This window comes from Saccharomyces paradoxus, chromosome XVI (assembly GCF_002079055.1).
Source record: "Saccharomyces paradoxus chromosome XVI, complete sequence".
In the NCBI taxonomy this organism is placed as follows: domain Eukaryota; kingdom Fungi; phylum Ascomycota; class Saccharomycetes; order Saccharomycetales; family Saccharomycetaceae; genus Saccharomyces; species Saccharomyces paradoxus.
In genome coordinates, this window is record NC_047502.1 from 573,386 (window position 1) to 589,799 (window position 16,414).

Below are 16,414 nucleotides of genomic sequence, written 5' to 3' on the forward strand. Positions count from 1 at the left end.
TCGGTAAAGCCGAAGTTAGGATTCTATTGAACTCACGAACTCAAAATGTCTCAACAGCCTAGCTCACCAACAAGAGAGGAAAACAACTCCAGTTCCCCAATTGTGCCAAATCCTGATTCTGTTCCACCACAACTTTCTTCCCCAGCTTTATTTTATAGCTCATCTTCATCACAAGGTGATACATATGGTCGCAACAATAGCCAGAACTTAAGTCAAAGGGATGGTAACATTAGAGCTGCTATAGGTTCTTCTCCATTAAATTTTCCACCTTCTTCCCAAAGACAAAATTCCGATGCCTTCCAATCTCAAAGTAGACAGGGCAGAATTCGTCCTTCTGCAAGCGCTTCTGGGAGGCCTAGATATCATTCTGATTTGAGAAGCGATAGAGCACTGCCTACTTCTTCCTCTTCTTTGGGCGGTAATAGTCAAAACCGTGTACACATGCGGAGAAATGATATTCATACATCTGATCTATCTTCTCCAAGAAGAATTATCGATTTTGATACTAGGTCCGGCGCGAATACTCTGGATACTTCTTCTTCTTCTGCTCCTCCATCGGAAGCCAGTGAACCCTTGAGAATAATTTGGGGTACCAACGTCAGTATCCAGGAATGTACAACTAATTTTCGTAATTTTTTGATGTCCTTCAAGTATAAATTCCGCAAAATATTGGATGAAAGGGAAGAATTTATCAACAATACTACCGACGAAGAACTATACTATATCAAGCAGCTCAATGAAATGAGAGAACTTGGTACCTCTAATTTAAACTTGGATGCTAGAAACCTCCTCGCCTACAAGCAAACAGAAGAACTATACCATCAGCTATTGAATTATCCTCAAGAAGTCATTTCTATTATGGATCAAACTATCAAGGACTGTATGGTTTCCTTGATTGTAGACAACCACTTAGATTATGACTTAGATGAAATTGAGACCAAGTTTTATAAAGTAAGGCCTTACAATGTGGGTTCTTGTAAAGGTATGCGTGAACTTAATCCAAATGATATCGATAAGCTGATAAATCTAAAAGGTCTTGTCCTGAGGTCAACTCCGGTTATCCCTGATATGAAAGTGGCGTTTTTTAAATGTAACGTCTGCGATCACACAATGGCAGTAGAAATTGATAGAGGCGTTATACAGGAGCCCGCTAGGTGTGAACGTATTGATTGTAATGAACCTAATTCCATGTCATTGATTCACAACAGGTGTTCATTTGCAGATAAGCAAGTCATTAAGTTACAGGAAACTCCAGATTTTGTGCCTGACGGACAAACACCTCACTCTATCTCATTATGTGTATATGATGAATTAGTGGATTCTTGTAGAGCGGGCGATCGTATTGAAGTGACCGGTACGTTCAGATCCATTCCTATTAGAGCCAATTCTAGGCAACGTGTTTTAAAATCCTTATATAAAACGTATGTCGATGTGGTTCACGTTAAAAAAGTTTCAGACAAAAGGTTAGACGTTGATACTTCCACTATTGAACAAGAATTAATGCAGAACAAGCTAGATCATAACGAGGTCGAAGAAGTAAGACAAATTACTGATCAGGATTTAGCGAAGATTCGTGAAGTTGCGGCTAGAGAAGATTTATACAGTTTGTTGGCGCGCTCTATTGCCCCAAGTATTTATGAGCTAGAAGACGTCAAGAAAGGTATTTTACTCCAGCTATTTGGCGGTACGAATAAGACGTTTACAAAGGGTGGCCGTTATAGAGGTGACATAAATATTTTACTTTGTGGGGATCCTTCTACCTCCAAATCGCAAATTTTGCAATATGTTCACAAAATTACTCCTCGTGGTGTGTATACCTCGGGGAAAGGGTCATCTGCCGTTGGTTTAACTGCTTATATTACAAGAGATGTTGACACAAAACAACTCGTTTTGGAAAGTGGTGCATTAGTATTATCTGATGGAGGTGTATGTTGTATTGACGAGTTTGATAAAATGAGCGACTCTACAAGGTCCGTTTTACACGAAGTCATGGAACAGCAGACTATTTCAATCGCAAAAGCGGGAATCATTACGACACTTAATGCTAGAAGTTCTATTCTAGCCAGTGCTAACCCAATTGGTTCACGCTACAACCCCAACTTACCTGTGACAGAAAATATCGATTTGCCGCCTCCACTACTTTCAAGATTCGATCTAGTTTATCTCGTTCTTGATAAGGTCGATGAGAAAAATGACAGAGAACTAGCCAAACACCTAACAAATCTTTACCTGGAAGATAAGCCCGAACATGTTTCTCAAGATGATGTACTACCAGTCGAATTTTTAACGATGTATATTAGTTATGCAAAGGAGCACATACATCCAATAATCACCGAGGCCGCGAAGACTGAGCTTGTTCGTGCTTACGTAGGAATGAGAAAAATGGGTGATGATTCGAGATCTGATGAGAAGAGAATCACAGCTACCACAAGACAACTTGAAAGTATGATTCGTTTGGCTGAGGCGCACGCCAAAATGAAATTGAAAAACGTAGTAGAACTGGAGGATGTCCAAGAAGCTGTTAGGCTAATCAGATCAGCCATAAAGGATTACGCAACAGACCCCAAAACCGGTAAAATCGACATGAATTTGGTTCAAACAGGTAAATCTGTCATTCAGAGAAAACTGCAGGAGGATTTGTCAAGGGAAATTATGAATGTTTTGAAGGATCAGACATCAGACTCAATGTCATTCAATGAGCTTATGAAACAAATCAACGAACACTCTCAAGATAGGGTTGAGTCTTCTGATATCCAGGAAGCCTTGTCAAGACTGCAACAAGAAGACAAGGTCATTGTCCTTGGCGAGGGTATAAGGAGGTCAGTTCGTCTGAACAATCGTGTCTGATGCTTCTGCTACTGTTTTATTCTCCTGCGTAACAATTAATAAATATTAATCATTTACAGCGAATTTGTATTTTGCATCCTTATGCTTTGTAACATTATTAATACTATAGGCTCAACTGAGTGAGCGGCTTTTTTCTTATTCCTGATTGGCTGAACGAAAATCTTGTTAACCGCATTAGATTTATCCCGAAGGATGATTGCATTTAAAGACCGAAAAATGAAGATGCAAAGGTCCCTCACCTTTTTTGCTTTAGTTCAAATTAACAAGATAGCCCTATCGATAAACAATCTTCCAGAACGTCAATCGATTCATCATGCTAAGCAGGATCCAAAATTATGCCAGTGGGTTAGTTTCTAAGGCAAATCTTTTATCATCAAAGGCCTTATACTATGGTAAAGTCGGTGCCGAGATCTCAAAGCAGATTTATTTGAAGGAGGGTCTTCAACCACCAACTGTTGCTCAGTTCAAATCAGTGTATTCGAATCTTTATAAGCAGAGCCTCAACTTTGCCCTGAAGCCTACAGAAGTTTTATCGTGCCTAAAAAACATTCAAAAGAACGAACTATTAAAATATGGTGCATATGGTGTTCAGTTAATAGGGTTTTATTCTGTCGGTGAAATAATTGGAAGGAGAAAATTGGTGGGATATAAACATCACTAGGTTTTTTAATTTTATCTATCCTGGAAACCCTTGTATATTCTTTAATTAAATGTAAGTCAACCTACAAAGAGAACAAAAGTAGAAAAAATATATATATTCATTTCAATTCTATTTATTTTCTTTTCGTTGCACACAATGGCACTGGAGGCAATACTGATCTATATTATGTTGGCTTCTCGCTGTCAATTCTTTATCAGATAGGCCAAAATAACCTTTCTGTAAAGAGGGAAACTTACATTGAAGGCTGTCATAATAGTTATTAAGAATAACCTATTTGTCGCATTATAGTAAAAATTATAGGAAACCGCTCTCAAGGTTCTTCTAAGTAGTTATGCATTTTCACAAAAGCGCATATTCTGCTTGAGAATTATAATAGGTAAATATACATATGTACAGAAAGACTGAGGAAAGAAATTTTTACTTGCTTATGCCTCTTAGGTGCTCTTGGAAATTCTTATAAACTGAGGAGTCAAACCTAGAAAAGTTATTATCCAAATCAATGAATGTTTTCGCAATTTGACAGCTTTTATAGTAATAATTAGCATGTTTTCTATCATCAGAATAGAACTTTTGCTGTGGGAACTCATCCTTGCTATGAACTACGTTTTTTTCATTATCTGCGTCATCGTCTATACAAAATCTCTTATTACCTTCTCTGCTTTTTATTTTGTTATCGGGGGAGGGAATAAAGCCCTTGAATAATTCATAAGCCGCTAGAGTGAACCCGAATTGAGGTGAACTTCTCAGAACACGGGCTCCACCGCCTTTGAAAAAGCTTCTAAAGCTCTCTTCCTTTAAGATAGTGCGGATAGCATGGAATATACCATTGTACTTTGTCTCGCCTTTTCGAGGATCTATCTGGAGCCTGGTTTTTATAACATCGAAAGGTGTAGTCAAGAAGGCAGCGGGCATACCAGCAATAGCACCGGCAGTTAAAAGCTCCCATGTTTTTAATCGGTTCCTCTTTGTTTTATCATTCGGATCAAAATCGAAGAGATCTTTTTTTAAATGTGCATAGGTGGGGAAATAGATAGCAGAGAATGGAACGTCTCTCATTAAACAGGCCGCTACACCATTGTACAGACCCTTCAGTCCTAATTTTTTAATGATTTGAGTTGCAGTTTCATTAGCTTGCTGTATGTTTTCACCAACGTAGTCGGATTGAACTTGTAGCCTAATTTTTACAATTTCCAATGGATTAGTAAATATAACTTGACATGCACCTGCTGAAGCACCTGAAATTATTTCGGGCAAAAGGCTAAGCCTGCCGTTTTTATCAGTCAACCTGTTTCTCATAAAATCATTGACTGTTAATTTTATCGCCTTTTCAGGAGCAACTCCAATTAGTTGTGGTCCGAGGCCAGAGTAGAGACCTTTTATTCCTTCACGCGATATAATCTTCAGCAAACAATCGATTGAATTTTTGTATTGTGCTAACGATCTTTGGGCTTGCATTCTTGTCTTTATGAAGTCTATCGGATACACTACAGTTGCACCAATACAACCCGCAATAGAACCCAATGAAAAATTGTATAACGAATCGAAAATTGGATAAAAGTAATAATTAATATACAATGATTCGTTTTGGTTTTTTTGCAGTTCCATTTGGTGGACTAAGTCATTCAGGTAATTTGGATTTAGAATTTTCATAAAATCTTCAATTGTTAAGTCAGAACGCATGGTAGCCTTATCTTTTTGACCTCCAAATACAGACTCAAACAAGCCAGTACTTGCCTTTGAGGCTTTTTTAACATTGGAGTCTTGATCAAATCCATCTGAAAGATCATGGTAATAGTCATTGAAACTTTCCAAGTTTTTTCTGGATTTGCTTACTCCATGCAAATACTCATTATGGATAAAAAAATCAATATCCGAATCATAATGATGATCTTTTAGAAGCTCATTGTCTCGATCTTTATTCCTCTTTCTTAATCTCCTGTTTTCCTTTGAATTTGCAACAATGGAAAAGAGCAGGTTAATTTGAGAAGGGGAGAACTCAACAATATTGTTAACTTTGTTATACTGGGCGTTTAAAACTGACATAAAGTCATTTTTAGTAACTATCTGTTCCCTAATATCATGCTCAGTCAACTTATTTTCAGTGACATATTTATGAAATATTTGATTGAGAAGGTCAAAGTTTTGGAATAAATAAAATACATCCTTGAATACATTGTATGGAATAGAATTATTATCTGCTTTTAGTAATTCTGTGTTTGATAGATTCAAGGAGGAAAATATATCCGCAGATACCCTATGAGAGTAAAATAACCTTAGGAGGTAGATGAGTTGATTTTTGCTTAGAGCTAAACGATGCCCTTGTGAGTCCATCTGTGCCAGCCTATCAAAGCCTATAAATATTTTTTCATTCTTAAGATCGTTTTGTAAAATTGTGACTAGAGAATTTAAACTCAAATACTCTTCATTTTCATGATAACATTTGTAAAATTTCAAAAATCGAAAGCTATCCCAATCAAGTAATAACTTGTTATCCTTAACGAAATTATTATCAATAGATTCATGCAACAGACGGATAGTATCTTTGAATTGGTCTAGATTCAAAAGAAGATCATCGAAGCTTAGGAATCTGTTACCATAATTAATTGATTTGATTCGATCATCTGCAGCCTTTAAGTTGAATGACGAACTACCAAGCTCTTTTTTCTGTTTTGCTTTCAAATTCTCTACATCAAATTTCCTAAAGAACTCATATAGAATAATGAGATGATAATTATCATATTCTAATAAATTATTGAAATAGAACCAATCATTAAGAGTTAAATATCCCTTGTTCTGTTCATCTATGGCGAAGAAAATACACCCAAAAACGTTCTTGGGTATCTGATTCAAGTTAAACGAATGATCCGTGAACTTTGAATATATAGTCTTTGAGCTAGATATTAATTCAATGAAATCGTCATATGTCAAAATTAGTTCTCCTGTAAGGTTGTCCGCGTTGGCTTTCCCATTTGCTGCTTTAATATTACCTGAATTCATTGTCGGCATATCTAAGATAACATTACTGATGCTAATAGGTTTGTCCACTTTTTTCTGGACACTTGCAAAATATTTGAATACTTCCAATTGCTGCTTTTTTTTTCTACTGTTCGAATTGATTTGCTCCATAATAATATAATAATTCTTTAAGGTCGGTAGCAAAGCTGCATACTTTCAAATTACACTATGAAAGTCCTGTACTTTTCCAATGAAATATAGTTCACAAAGAAGAGATTTGACTGCTTCGAAAATTATGGCGAATACAAAGTCGCGAGATAAAACTTGAAAGTCCGGTGATATTAGATGTCAATCTTAACATATAAAAGACAGACCCGTCTTGAGATATTTGTCTATGTTCAAAAGTTTCTTCTTTTTGCATTGAATACCAATTGATCCTGAGATTCTATATATGTTTCGAGATGTTTTTCCGACATGCCGGCAGACTCCCCTAAAACGATGCTGCAGAAATTTTCATAACCGCTTGCAGTGGAATGGCCAATAAAGAAAGTTCTTTCTCCTATGTAAAACATAGATCATAATTACATGTAAAATAAGAATCTCAATTATATACATTGTCGGTTTCATTTAAAAATTTCGGAACTAGTAATTTGCAGGTATTTTCATAACCTTTTCATTATTCAAACAATAAATACGATAATTTACCAATATATGAAGAATATAAACTAGACATCAAACATGTTATGACACGTGGGTGACGTTTTCCCCAAACTCCTTTCCAAACAGTTATCGAAAAGCTTTCCAAATTCGCGCCCCAAGTCCCAGTAACTCTCTTTAAAAATATCTCTCATAAACTGCATCATCCCGCATAGAAAGTGGGTATTAGAAATATGTTGTAGCAAACCTGCTTTTGCCCAAACTTCATTCTGAAAGCCAACTACATCGAGTGAGCTATCTACATACAAGTGCCGATACATTCTTAATAGGTAAACTTCGAAACTTTCCATTGGAATGTAATTATTCTTCTCTTTTAAATTGTTGTTTGCAATCGTCGATTCATTATTACCGGAGGTACCGAGAATATTTCCACTATTGTCACCTTGTTGTAAACATTCCTCGTTTGAGGCATCCGTATTATCCCATACATTAACTTCACAGCCATGTAATGCAAAATTACAAGACCAAATTAAAAGCGAAGTTAATGCTATTGCGTATGGTCTTGTTATCACAGGATCAGAGTTCACGTTGTAGTTTTTTACAACGGTTGGATGATTGTTCTCCTTAATGATAAACATTTCAAACAAAAACTGGAAGGCATAAACTACAGCTACACCACCATTGTACGGATCTTTGGCGAACTGGAGAATCCTGCGACTGATCATATCATATTCATCGCGGCCAATTGGGACGTTCATTCTCCAAGGTGCTCCTGCATATATATAATAATCATGATGCAGAATACGTAAGACAATTTGAGAGATATGAATAACGGGTATTTTACAATTGTAAGGATTATCAGAGGAAAGTAAGTCCAAATTGTCATCACACGCTCCATCCCCGTTATCCTCGTCAATTGTTCCGTTCTTTAGCGTCTCCTCAGATGGAGAATTTATCCTGCATGCTTTCGGATCAGTGCAACTTTTCTGAACTTCGTGAAGCCAATAGTTCATTGCAAATGATAAGATATCTTTCCATGAAAGACCCAAATGATCAGTAATACCGCCTCTGAAGTTAGTTATGAAATAATCACCATTAACTTCCTCTTGGCATTGGAATAAGATCGAAATTATTCCTGCTAGGAGAATCTTTTTACCAAAAAGACTCTGAATATTCCAATCTGTAGTGCTTTCCAAGTCTGTCGGGGTGCTCTCTATACCGTCATTGTTGACTTTGTTTCTCTGTATATTATTATTCCGTAAGATTCGAATGACATTTTTCATTAATTGCATCAACGCAGATAAAAATGTATTATTCTCATCCCTTTTTGTGCTGCCATACCCATGCTCCATCAGAGTTTCGTAGCTTAGATCATAAGACTCCCATACTTGATCTGGACAAGGTAAAGTTAGTTGTATCTGATTGCTATTGATGAATAGATTCCAGTATCCAAACACTACAGCATGTGTAGTGTCCATATAAAATGCGTAAAAAGCTATTCTTTTCAACATTTCGAAATCAATCCATCTTTTATAAACTTCTTGTGGGTCTTGAATTGAATTTTCTCCAGAGGTTTTGCCGGTTTTGACCATTAAGGGATGGCCACCTAAAGAAGGCGTTCGTCTTAGCAATTGTATGGTTGTTCCGTGATGTAAAAAAGACCTTTCATGTAAATACCTATTTGTACTTGTCTTTTCATATCCTTCGACTAATAATAAACTTTGAATAATGTAGGTTTTGGAAGGTGGTTGAAAATCAGCATGAGAAAAAATTATCCACCTTAAGGGACCACAAATTGGGTCGCTAATCTGTTCACGATATTCGCTTCCTAAAAAACTTGCGCCAGTCATAATTAGTGCCAAATTCAAAATCGCAGGCTGTTTGTCTACGTGAAAGGAGGGTTTGTGAAGGAGACCGTATTGTGGGTGGAAATTTAACCAGAATGATTTCAACGATTTATGTATAGATTCAATAGAAACATAGCGTAATTCTGGAACAAATGCAAACATTTCCTGACATTTCTCTTTTGATATCTTGTATTTTGTTAAGGGATGCGGATGGAAAAATGACGGGACACTCTTCATAGAATGACGCAATTGTTCCTTGTAGTTTAAAGACAAATTGTTTCCTACTCCTGAATCTTTAGATGATCTCCGTTTTAACTCATTTATGTTTAGCTTCTGACTGGAAAGATTATCCTTTACCGAAGTACTAGGATTATCGTTGAACTTAGGTTGTGCTTTGGGTATTTTAACGTTATCTTGTTGTAACTCAAACATAACTGGAGGGTTCTGAAATCCTTCGTCTTGTTGAAGCGGTTTTTCATCAGCTGGAACTGTAGTTTTGTCAGAAAACGTATCTTCAATACTTACCTGCGGAGCTTCAGAAAGCTCCTGCATGAAAGATTGTAATGGATCACTATTCAAAAAATTTGTGGAAAAAAGGTCCTGCATAACCGACAAATTAGCACCGCTAGAGGAAGATGTTAATTGATCTCCAAATGGATTCTGGGGTGGTAACTGCTGCTGTTGCTGTTGCTGCTGTTGCTGATGGGCAAGCTTTTGCTGCTGAAAGTATTGTTCTTGTTGTTGATCCTGGGTAAGTGGCTGGATTGGCTGTTGATATGAACTATTTGCAAAATTTCTGTCTTGATATCGTTGCTGCTGTACGGCTGGATTGATATTCATATTTTGATCATTACTGTCGCTGTTGCTATTAGGTGCTTCTATTTCAAATCCATTAACAGCTGCACGGTTATCAAATATCAAATTGAAAAATTGATTTCCATTTTGACCGTTATTCCTTATTCGAGGATCATAAGAGGGAAAAGTAGGACTTGCTTGCTGTGCATGCATTGGTTGCTGCAACATAGGTTGTTGCAACGGTGCCCGCAGCTGCTGTGGGAATTGCAGTTGTTGCAGCTGTTGTATTTGTTGTGGCTGCTGGAGCTGTTGAGGCTGTTGCAGAAAAGAACGAAATTTTGATTCTTGTGTGACTGAAGATGGATTTGCAGAATTCTTTATTAGGTTGATCGTAGAAGTGCCATTCTGCGTAGAGATAGGTACTTCGCTAGGATTATACGGTGGATTGTTAGAGAGATCCTTATTTGATGAGGAAATCTGTTCTTTGCTTGGCCGACTTAACCTGTTTTTCACCTTTGAATGCCTTTTTTCATGTCTGATCAGTAGATCTTTCCTCACAAACGTCTTATTGCAGGGTGCGTTTGTAGTAGGAAGGACGTAAGAACAAACATATATTTCTTTCGGCCAGTGATTTAGCTTGTGCCTTGATAAATGTTCTTGGCGTGAAAAAGTTTTATTACATTCAGGATGTGGGCACCTAAATCTTTCAGCAGGAGAAGAGCTTGAATTTGGTGATAAATCATTATCATTTTCCCTTTTCCGGAGCCTGCCAGCCAATTCTTTGCCGTGCATTTTTGGCAATATTAGTGGCTACCTTATTCACTACCTTATTGGTTACTTTTGCAACAATAAATATAGTAGATGAATCTTAGAATATCAATACAGCATTTGAAACTATTAAGGAAGCTGTTCGCAACTCACAAAAAAATTGAAAAAAAAAAATAAAAAGAAGAACGAGAAAAGAAAAAAAAAAACAATGAACTATTCTAACTACTTAGGATCCTTAAAAGCCCCACTATATTTCAATTCAGTGGAGAATCCAAGCGTACATGTCATATCTGGCAACGCTTCTCTTTAAACTACATTGAAAGTAACTTTTCATAAAAAACGATTGGCTCTCTACATAAAAACAGGAAGAAGCACGGTGGTCTTGTTATAGGATACTAACAATGCGACGAAAGAGTTGGCAAAATGTAAGGTCTTTTGAGACAATTCAAAGGCCGATGACGTAACTTCTAAGAGGGAAATGAGGCAGCTCATATGGAGGATGTCATAAGCAATGGGGCGCTCACTTTTCCCAAGCAATATTAGTTCCTTTTTTATTGGACAGGCAGATAAGGCTTAAGCTGATGCATTAAAGTTCGAGATGCTTCATTTCAGTTTTTTGCATGTAAGGCTCAATTGATCTATCTGTTAGATTCATTGTGTTGTGAGTGAGTTTACGTTCCCTGAAAATAATGGTTTTCATCCCCTAGATAAACGGGTTAGGAGCGATTTTTTTTACAACAATAGACCTGTATACAATTCATAGTCAAGAAGTTACCTGACAAATATCAATCGTTTCCTTCGTTTCTTTCATTTCCTATCCCTTGAATATTAGTTGAAGGCAAGAACATGTATGTAATGCAAGTTCTATCTATAATGTGTGTTGTTACAATTTGACGCTCCTATCTGAAGACGATGGTATAAACAACTCACTTTTTTTATAACTTGAAATTCACCTAGGCTTTTGGCTGAAATTCTTTTTGCTGCGACGTCAGAAAGGTGCGTTTCTGTATGGTAAACCCTGCATGAAGTTATTTTTTGCTGCGTCAGATGTTTCATGACTTCGAAAGACCCTTTTCTCATTTTTGCTGCCCGCTCAGAAGAATCCGCAGGGCAAAGGACTATTTGAGATTATATAATGGCGCATGTGGTGCTGCTTCAATCATGTTGCATAGACTATCTACTTCACACTAAAATAATAAAACAAGGGGTTCCTGACCAGGTCTTACTTGTGTGCATACCTGTAAAGTAGGATGAGAATAGTGCATATAAAGCTCTGATCAAGTTCCCATCTTAGGTGCAAAACAATTGATACATCAGAAAAATAGCAAAAAAAAACTAAAACCGTTAATGATGTTTTGCCTAATTAGATGACAAACAATTCTCTTGCGTAACCAAATGAGGAAGAGATGCCACTGGCCTAAAAACCTTGAAAAGATCAATAAACTTGCATTAGTAAATAAGAGGTAAACCATTGCTGCTAAATAACGCTAATAGTGTTCTTAATTTAATTTAAACGGGTATTTGGAACAGCGCTCAACCCATACTCTTACAGCAGAAACTTGTGAAGCATTACTGCATAAAGATGGAAGAACTAACTACTACGGATAATCCCAAGATATGAGATAGACGTCTCACATACCTAAAGCCACTCCTTCGTATTGGCTAGACGTATTTACGTACAGAGCATCGTCACTTCGATTTGGATCCTTGTCATTGAAATATTCGTCCATATGCATCAACAGCCAAACCAGAAATTCTTCGGTCTGTTTAATTAAAAGCTGACAGCTTTGTAGATCCATCGAAGTAGAAGAAATCAGCTCTGGTAGGACACTTATCAACCTTAACAGATGGATGGCCCCATAAATTTTAGTTGGTATTAGTGGCATTTGGTCTTTAACTGATTTCTTCAGAAGTTCGTCATATTGCAGCCGTTCCAATCTATATAAAAGCATATTACCCAGACATTTGTCAAAATACAACTTGAGACCGGCACAATATTCGCTCAACTGCGATTGCGACCCTGGTGATTCAAGTTCTTGACTGACTTCATGCTTGTATTTGTTTAACACCTGTTCTACCGTTACATCAGCAGGTAATCTGCAAATTTTTTTGTCCTTCGTTACGTATTCCCAATCGTCAACCAGCACGCTTTTCAATTTTATGGGAATTTGAAGGGAAATCTTAGGGGTTGGATAACCGGCTATGTGATGCAGCATGTTCGGTGACAGCGAAGAAGATCTTCTGCGATCATCATGCCCATTTTGATCAGATGATGAGCGCAAAGAACTACCGGGATGAAGGGAATTAGCGGAACTTCTTCCGCTTTTCCTACCACTCACTGAAGATGTTAATGAACCCTGTGAAGCGCTTTTACTTATACTAGCATTCGAGCGGCTATCCCCCTTTCTTTTTCCACCATTACTCGATCCTCCTGGATTAGTGGAAAGCTTCTTCTTTTTCTGCTGTTCCAGTAATGATTTCTTAACCTCTTTGGCCTCGTTCGCCAGTCTTTTTTTCATGGCAATATTCTCTTCATTGTATGCCCGTATTCTATCATATCCAACCCACTCATCCCAACTGGACTTCCACCCTTGGTAATGTATGAAAAAACACTTTCCATTGATAATTTCTTCCGGAATGCTTTCATCATCTCCTAATTTCTGTGGTTGTGTTTCCTTAGTTGTCTGTGAACTAACACCCGGTTTGTCATTAGGAATGCTGGTATATGTTTTCGAAGATGGGTCCCATATCTTCAAGATCTTCGCTTCATACATAAGAGGACCATGGAATGCCAGACACCGCCCACCGAGCGCAAATTCCTGCTCTAAATCAACCATTGTACGTTCTTCAATAGGGCGAATTCAGTGATGAGACCTCACAGATGCCGATAAAGAATATCATATGCTTTTAACAACCTTTTTTACAGCATACCCTTTTACGTGTCTGGTCGGATTCTCGGATGCATCTTTATTTTCACCACCCGTGAAACGCGATATGTGGCGATTGCCGGAGGAACGGCCCCCAATCTTTGCCACCTTTTCTATCAGCATCGGTTGGTTAGTAAGCTCGAATCACATGGTCCCTCTTTCTTCGAGGAGTGATAAAGCTCCTGTACGCTGTAGCGGAAGTGAAAAGGCAATATATCGGACTTGTGAAGTGAGTTAAATCTCTACCTTGCGTTTTTGATAAGTAAAAAGGAAGCATAGCTTAAAGGAGACGCGGGTTTTTATTGAAGTGCTGTTTGATTAGAATACGCAGTGGATAAACGAAAACAGAGACGTAATAGATGAACGTTTCAAGAATACTTGTGTCGCCTACTGTCACAGCAAATGTTTTGCGCATATTTGCTCCCAGGCTACCTCAAATCGGTGCTTCTTTGCTAGTTCAAAAAAAATGGGCCTTAAGATCAAAGAAGTTTTCTCGTTTCTATTCCCAAAAGGTTAACGATGAAATGCCTTCAAAGAAAGGAGTGGATAGTACCGGAAAGGCGCCCGATAAATCTACAACTTCTTCGATTGACAATGCCCCACCACCACCGCCACCGAACACTAATGATAAAACCAAACAGGCGAATGTAGCTGTGTCGCACGCCATGCTGGCAACTAGGGAACAAGAGGCTAACAAAGACTTAACTAGTCCTGATGCACAAGCAGCTTTTTACAAGCTTCTCTTACAATCAAACTACCCCCAATACGTAGTGTCCAGATTTGAGACCCCTGGTATTGCATCATCACCTGAATGTATGGAACTGTACATGGAGGCCTTGCAAAGGATAGGCAGACACTCGGAAGCTGATGCCGTTAGACAGAATTTATTAACAGCCAGTTCTGCTGGGGCAGTTAACCCATCATTGGCGTCATCTTCATCGAATCAGTCAGGTTATCATGGTAACTTTCCATCAATGTATTCTCCACTTTATGGGTCTCGAAAAGAACCACTGCATGTTGTCGTATCTGAATCAACCTTTACTGTCATATCAAGATGGGTAAAATGGCTGCTAGTTTTTGGTGTCTTGACCTACTCTTTCTCTGAAGGTTTTAAATATATCACAGAAAATACAACACTACTGAAATCATCAGAAGTAGCCGACAAGTCTGTTGATGTTGCCAAGACAAATGTCAAATTTGATGATGTATGCGGTTGTGATGAGGCCCGTGCAGAATTGGAAGAAATTGTTGATTTCCTGAAGGATCCAACCAAGTACGAGTCCTTGGGTGGTAAATTACCAAAGGGTGTACTATTGACCGGACCTCCTGGTACAGGTAAAACTTTATTGGCCAGAGCCACTGCCGGTGAGGCTGGTGTAGATTTCTTCTTTATGTCAGGTTCTGAATTTGATGAAGTTTACGTCGGTGTTGGTGCTAAGCGTATCCGTGATTTGTTCGCTCAGGCACGTTCTCGTGCCCCAGCCATTATTTTTATTGATGAATTAGACGCTATCGGTGGTAAACGTAATCCAAAGGACCAAGCTTATGCTAAGCAAACGTTGAATCAGTTATTGGTCGAGTTAGATGGTTTCTCGCAAACAAGTGGAATTATTATTATTGGTGCCACCAATTTCCCTGAGGCTTTAGATAAGGCGTTAACTAGACCAGGTAGATTTGACAAGGTCGTGAATGTGGATTTGCCAGATGTTCGTGGTCGTGCTGATATTTTGAAGCATCACATGAAGAAGATCACATTGGCAGATAATGTAGATCCAACTATTATTGCACGTGGTACCCCAGGCTTATCAGGTGCAGAGCTGGCAAATTTAGTCAACCAAGCAGCAGTGTATGCTTGTCAGAAGAATGCAGTCTCCGTTGATATGTCGCACTTTGAGTGGGCTAAGGATAAAATCTTGATGGGTGCTGAGAGAAAAACTATGGTTTTAACAGATGCAGCTAGAAAGGCCACTGCTTTTCACGAAGCTGGACATGCCATCATGGCCAAATATACCAATGGTGCTACACCCCTATACAAGGCTACGATATTGCCCAGGGGTAGAGCACTAGGTATTACTTTCCAATTGCCAGAAATGGATAAGGTCGACATCACCAAAAGAGAGTGTCAAGCTAGGCTGGACGTGTGCATGGGGGGGAAAATTGCCGAAGAATTAATTTATGGTAAAGATAACACCACAAGTGGTTGTGGGTCCGACTTGCAAAGCGCTACCGGCACAGCAAGGGCTATGGTTACTCAATATGGTATGAGTGATGATGTGGGGCCTGTTAATTTGTCAGAAAATTGGGAATCTTGGTCTAATAAGATCCGTGATATTGCTGATAACGAAGTGATTGAACTTTTGAAGGGCTCCGAGGAAAGAGCAAGAAGGTTATTGACTAAGAAAAATGTTGAGCTTCACAGACTTGCACAGGGTCTTATTGAATACGAGACACTAGATGCTCATGAAATCGAACAAGTTTGTAAGGGTGAAAAGCTGGACAAACTTAAAACCTCCACCAATACGGTTGTGGAAGGTCCGGATAGTGACGAACGTAAAGATGTAGGAGATGATAAGCCCAAAATTCCTACAATGTTAAATGCATGATTTTGTTCTAGGAAGTGAACGTATTAGAGGACGAACCTCAAGACCAAGCGTACTTTGTTCTTTTTTGTCCAGTTTCACTTTTTTTCCTAATGTCAGCAATAAAGTATAAACGCAAGAAACTTTCAGAATATTCCGTCTTCTCTTGGTCAATTTCAAACGTTAGATTATTCAGAAAGGAAGATTATATCTAGTTATTCCTAGTTTAAAAAAAGGGGCCTTAAGCTTAGGTACCCGTGCTGAAATTAATACTTCAGGATAACCAATGGCCGTAAACGGCTGTCATTAATTCAACTTCATCCCTCAGGCAAAAATCGGTTGCCTTAGTAATAAGCCTTTCGAATTCATATCGAGGGA

At 38.2% G+C, this 16,414-nt stretch overlaps 6 protein-coding genes across 6 annotated transcripts; 3 read left to right on the forward strand and 3 right to left on the reverse strand.

Moving 5' to 3' along the window:
- Positions 1-45: 45 nt before the first annotated feature.
- Positions 46-2,847, forward strand: MCM4 (MCM DNA helicase complex subunit MCM4; the record flags this gene model as incomplete). Its single annotated transcript, XM_033913886.1, has 1 exon — positions 46-2,847. One exon carries the CDS (start codon positions 46-48, stop codon positions 2,845-2,847), a length of 2,802 nt encoding a protein of 933 aa, XP_033769777.1.
- Positions 2,848-3,160: 313 nt separating this feature from the next.
- On the forward strand, positions 3,161-3,508 carry ATP20 (F1F0 ATP synthase subunit g; the record flags this gene model as incomplete). The annotated part of the gene is made up of 1 exon (XM_033913887.1): positions 3,161-3,508. One exon carries the CDS (start codon positions 3,161-3,163, stop codon positions 3,506-3,508), a length of 348 nt encoding a protein of 115 aa, XP_033769778.1.
- Positions 3,509-3,925: 417 nt separating this feature from the next.
- AGC1 (citrin) lies at positions 3,926-6,634 on the reverse strand (the record flags this gene model as incomplete). The annotated part of the gene is made up of 1 exon (XM_033913888.1): positions 3,926-6,634. The coding sequence occupies one exon, from the start codon at positions 6,632-6,634 to the stop codon at positions 3,926-3,928; it is 2,709 nt and encodes a 902-aa protein (XP_033769779.1).
- Positions 6,635-7,188: 554 nt separating this feature from the next.
- Positions 7,189-10,554, reverse strand: SDD4 (Sdd4p; the record flags this gene model as incomplete). The annotated part of the gene is made up of 1 exon (XM_033913889.1): positions 7,189-10,554. One exon carries the CDS (start codon positions 10,552-10,554, stop codon positions 7,189-7,191), a length of 3,366 nt encoding a protein of 1,121 aa, XP_033769780.1.
- Positions 10,555-12,161: 1,607 nt separating this feature from the next.
- On the reverse strand, positions 12,162-13,367 carry EAF3 (Eaf3p; the record flags this gene model as incomplete). Its single annotated transcript, XM_033913890.1, has 1 exon — positions 12,162-13,367. The coding sequence occupies one exon, from the start codon at positions 13,365-13,367 to the stop codon at positions 12,162-12,164; it is 1,206 nt and encodes a 401-aa protein (XP_033769781.1).
- A 449-nt stretch (positions 13,368-13,816) lies between these two features.
- Positions 13,817-16,060, forward strand: YME1 (i-AAA protease YME1; the record flags this gene model as incomplete). The annotated part of the gene is made up of 1 exon (XM_033913891.1): positions 13,817-16,060. One exon carries the CDS (start codon positions 13,817-13,819, stop codon positions 16,058-16,060), a length of 2,244 nt encoding a protein of 747 aa, XP_033769782.1.
- Between the last annotated feature and the right edge of the window lie 354 nt (positions 16,061-16,414).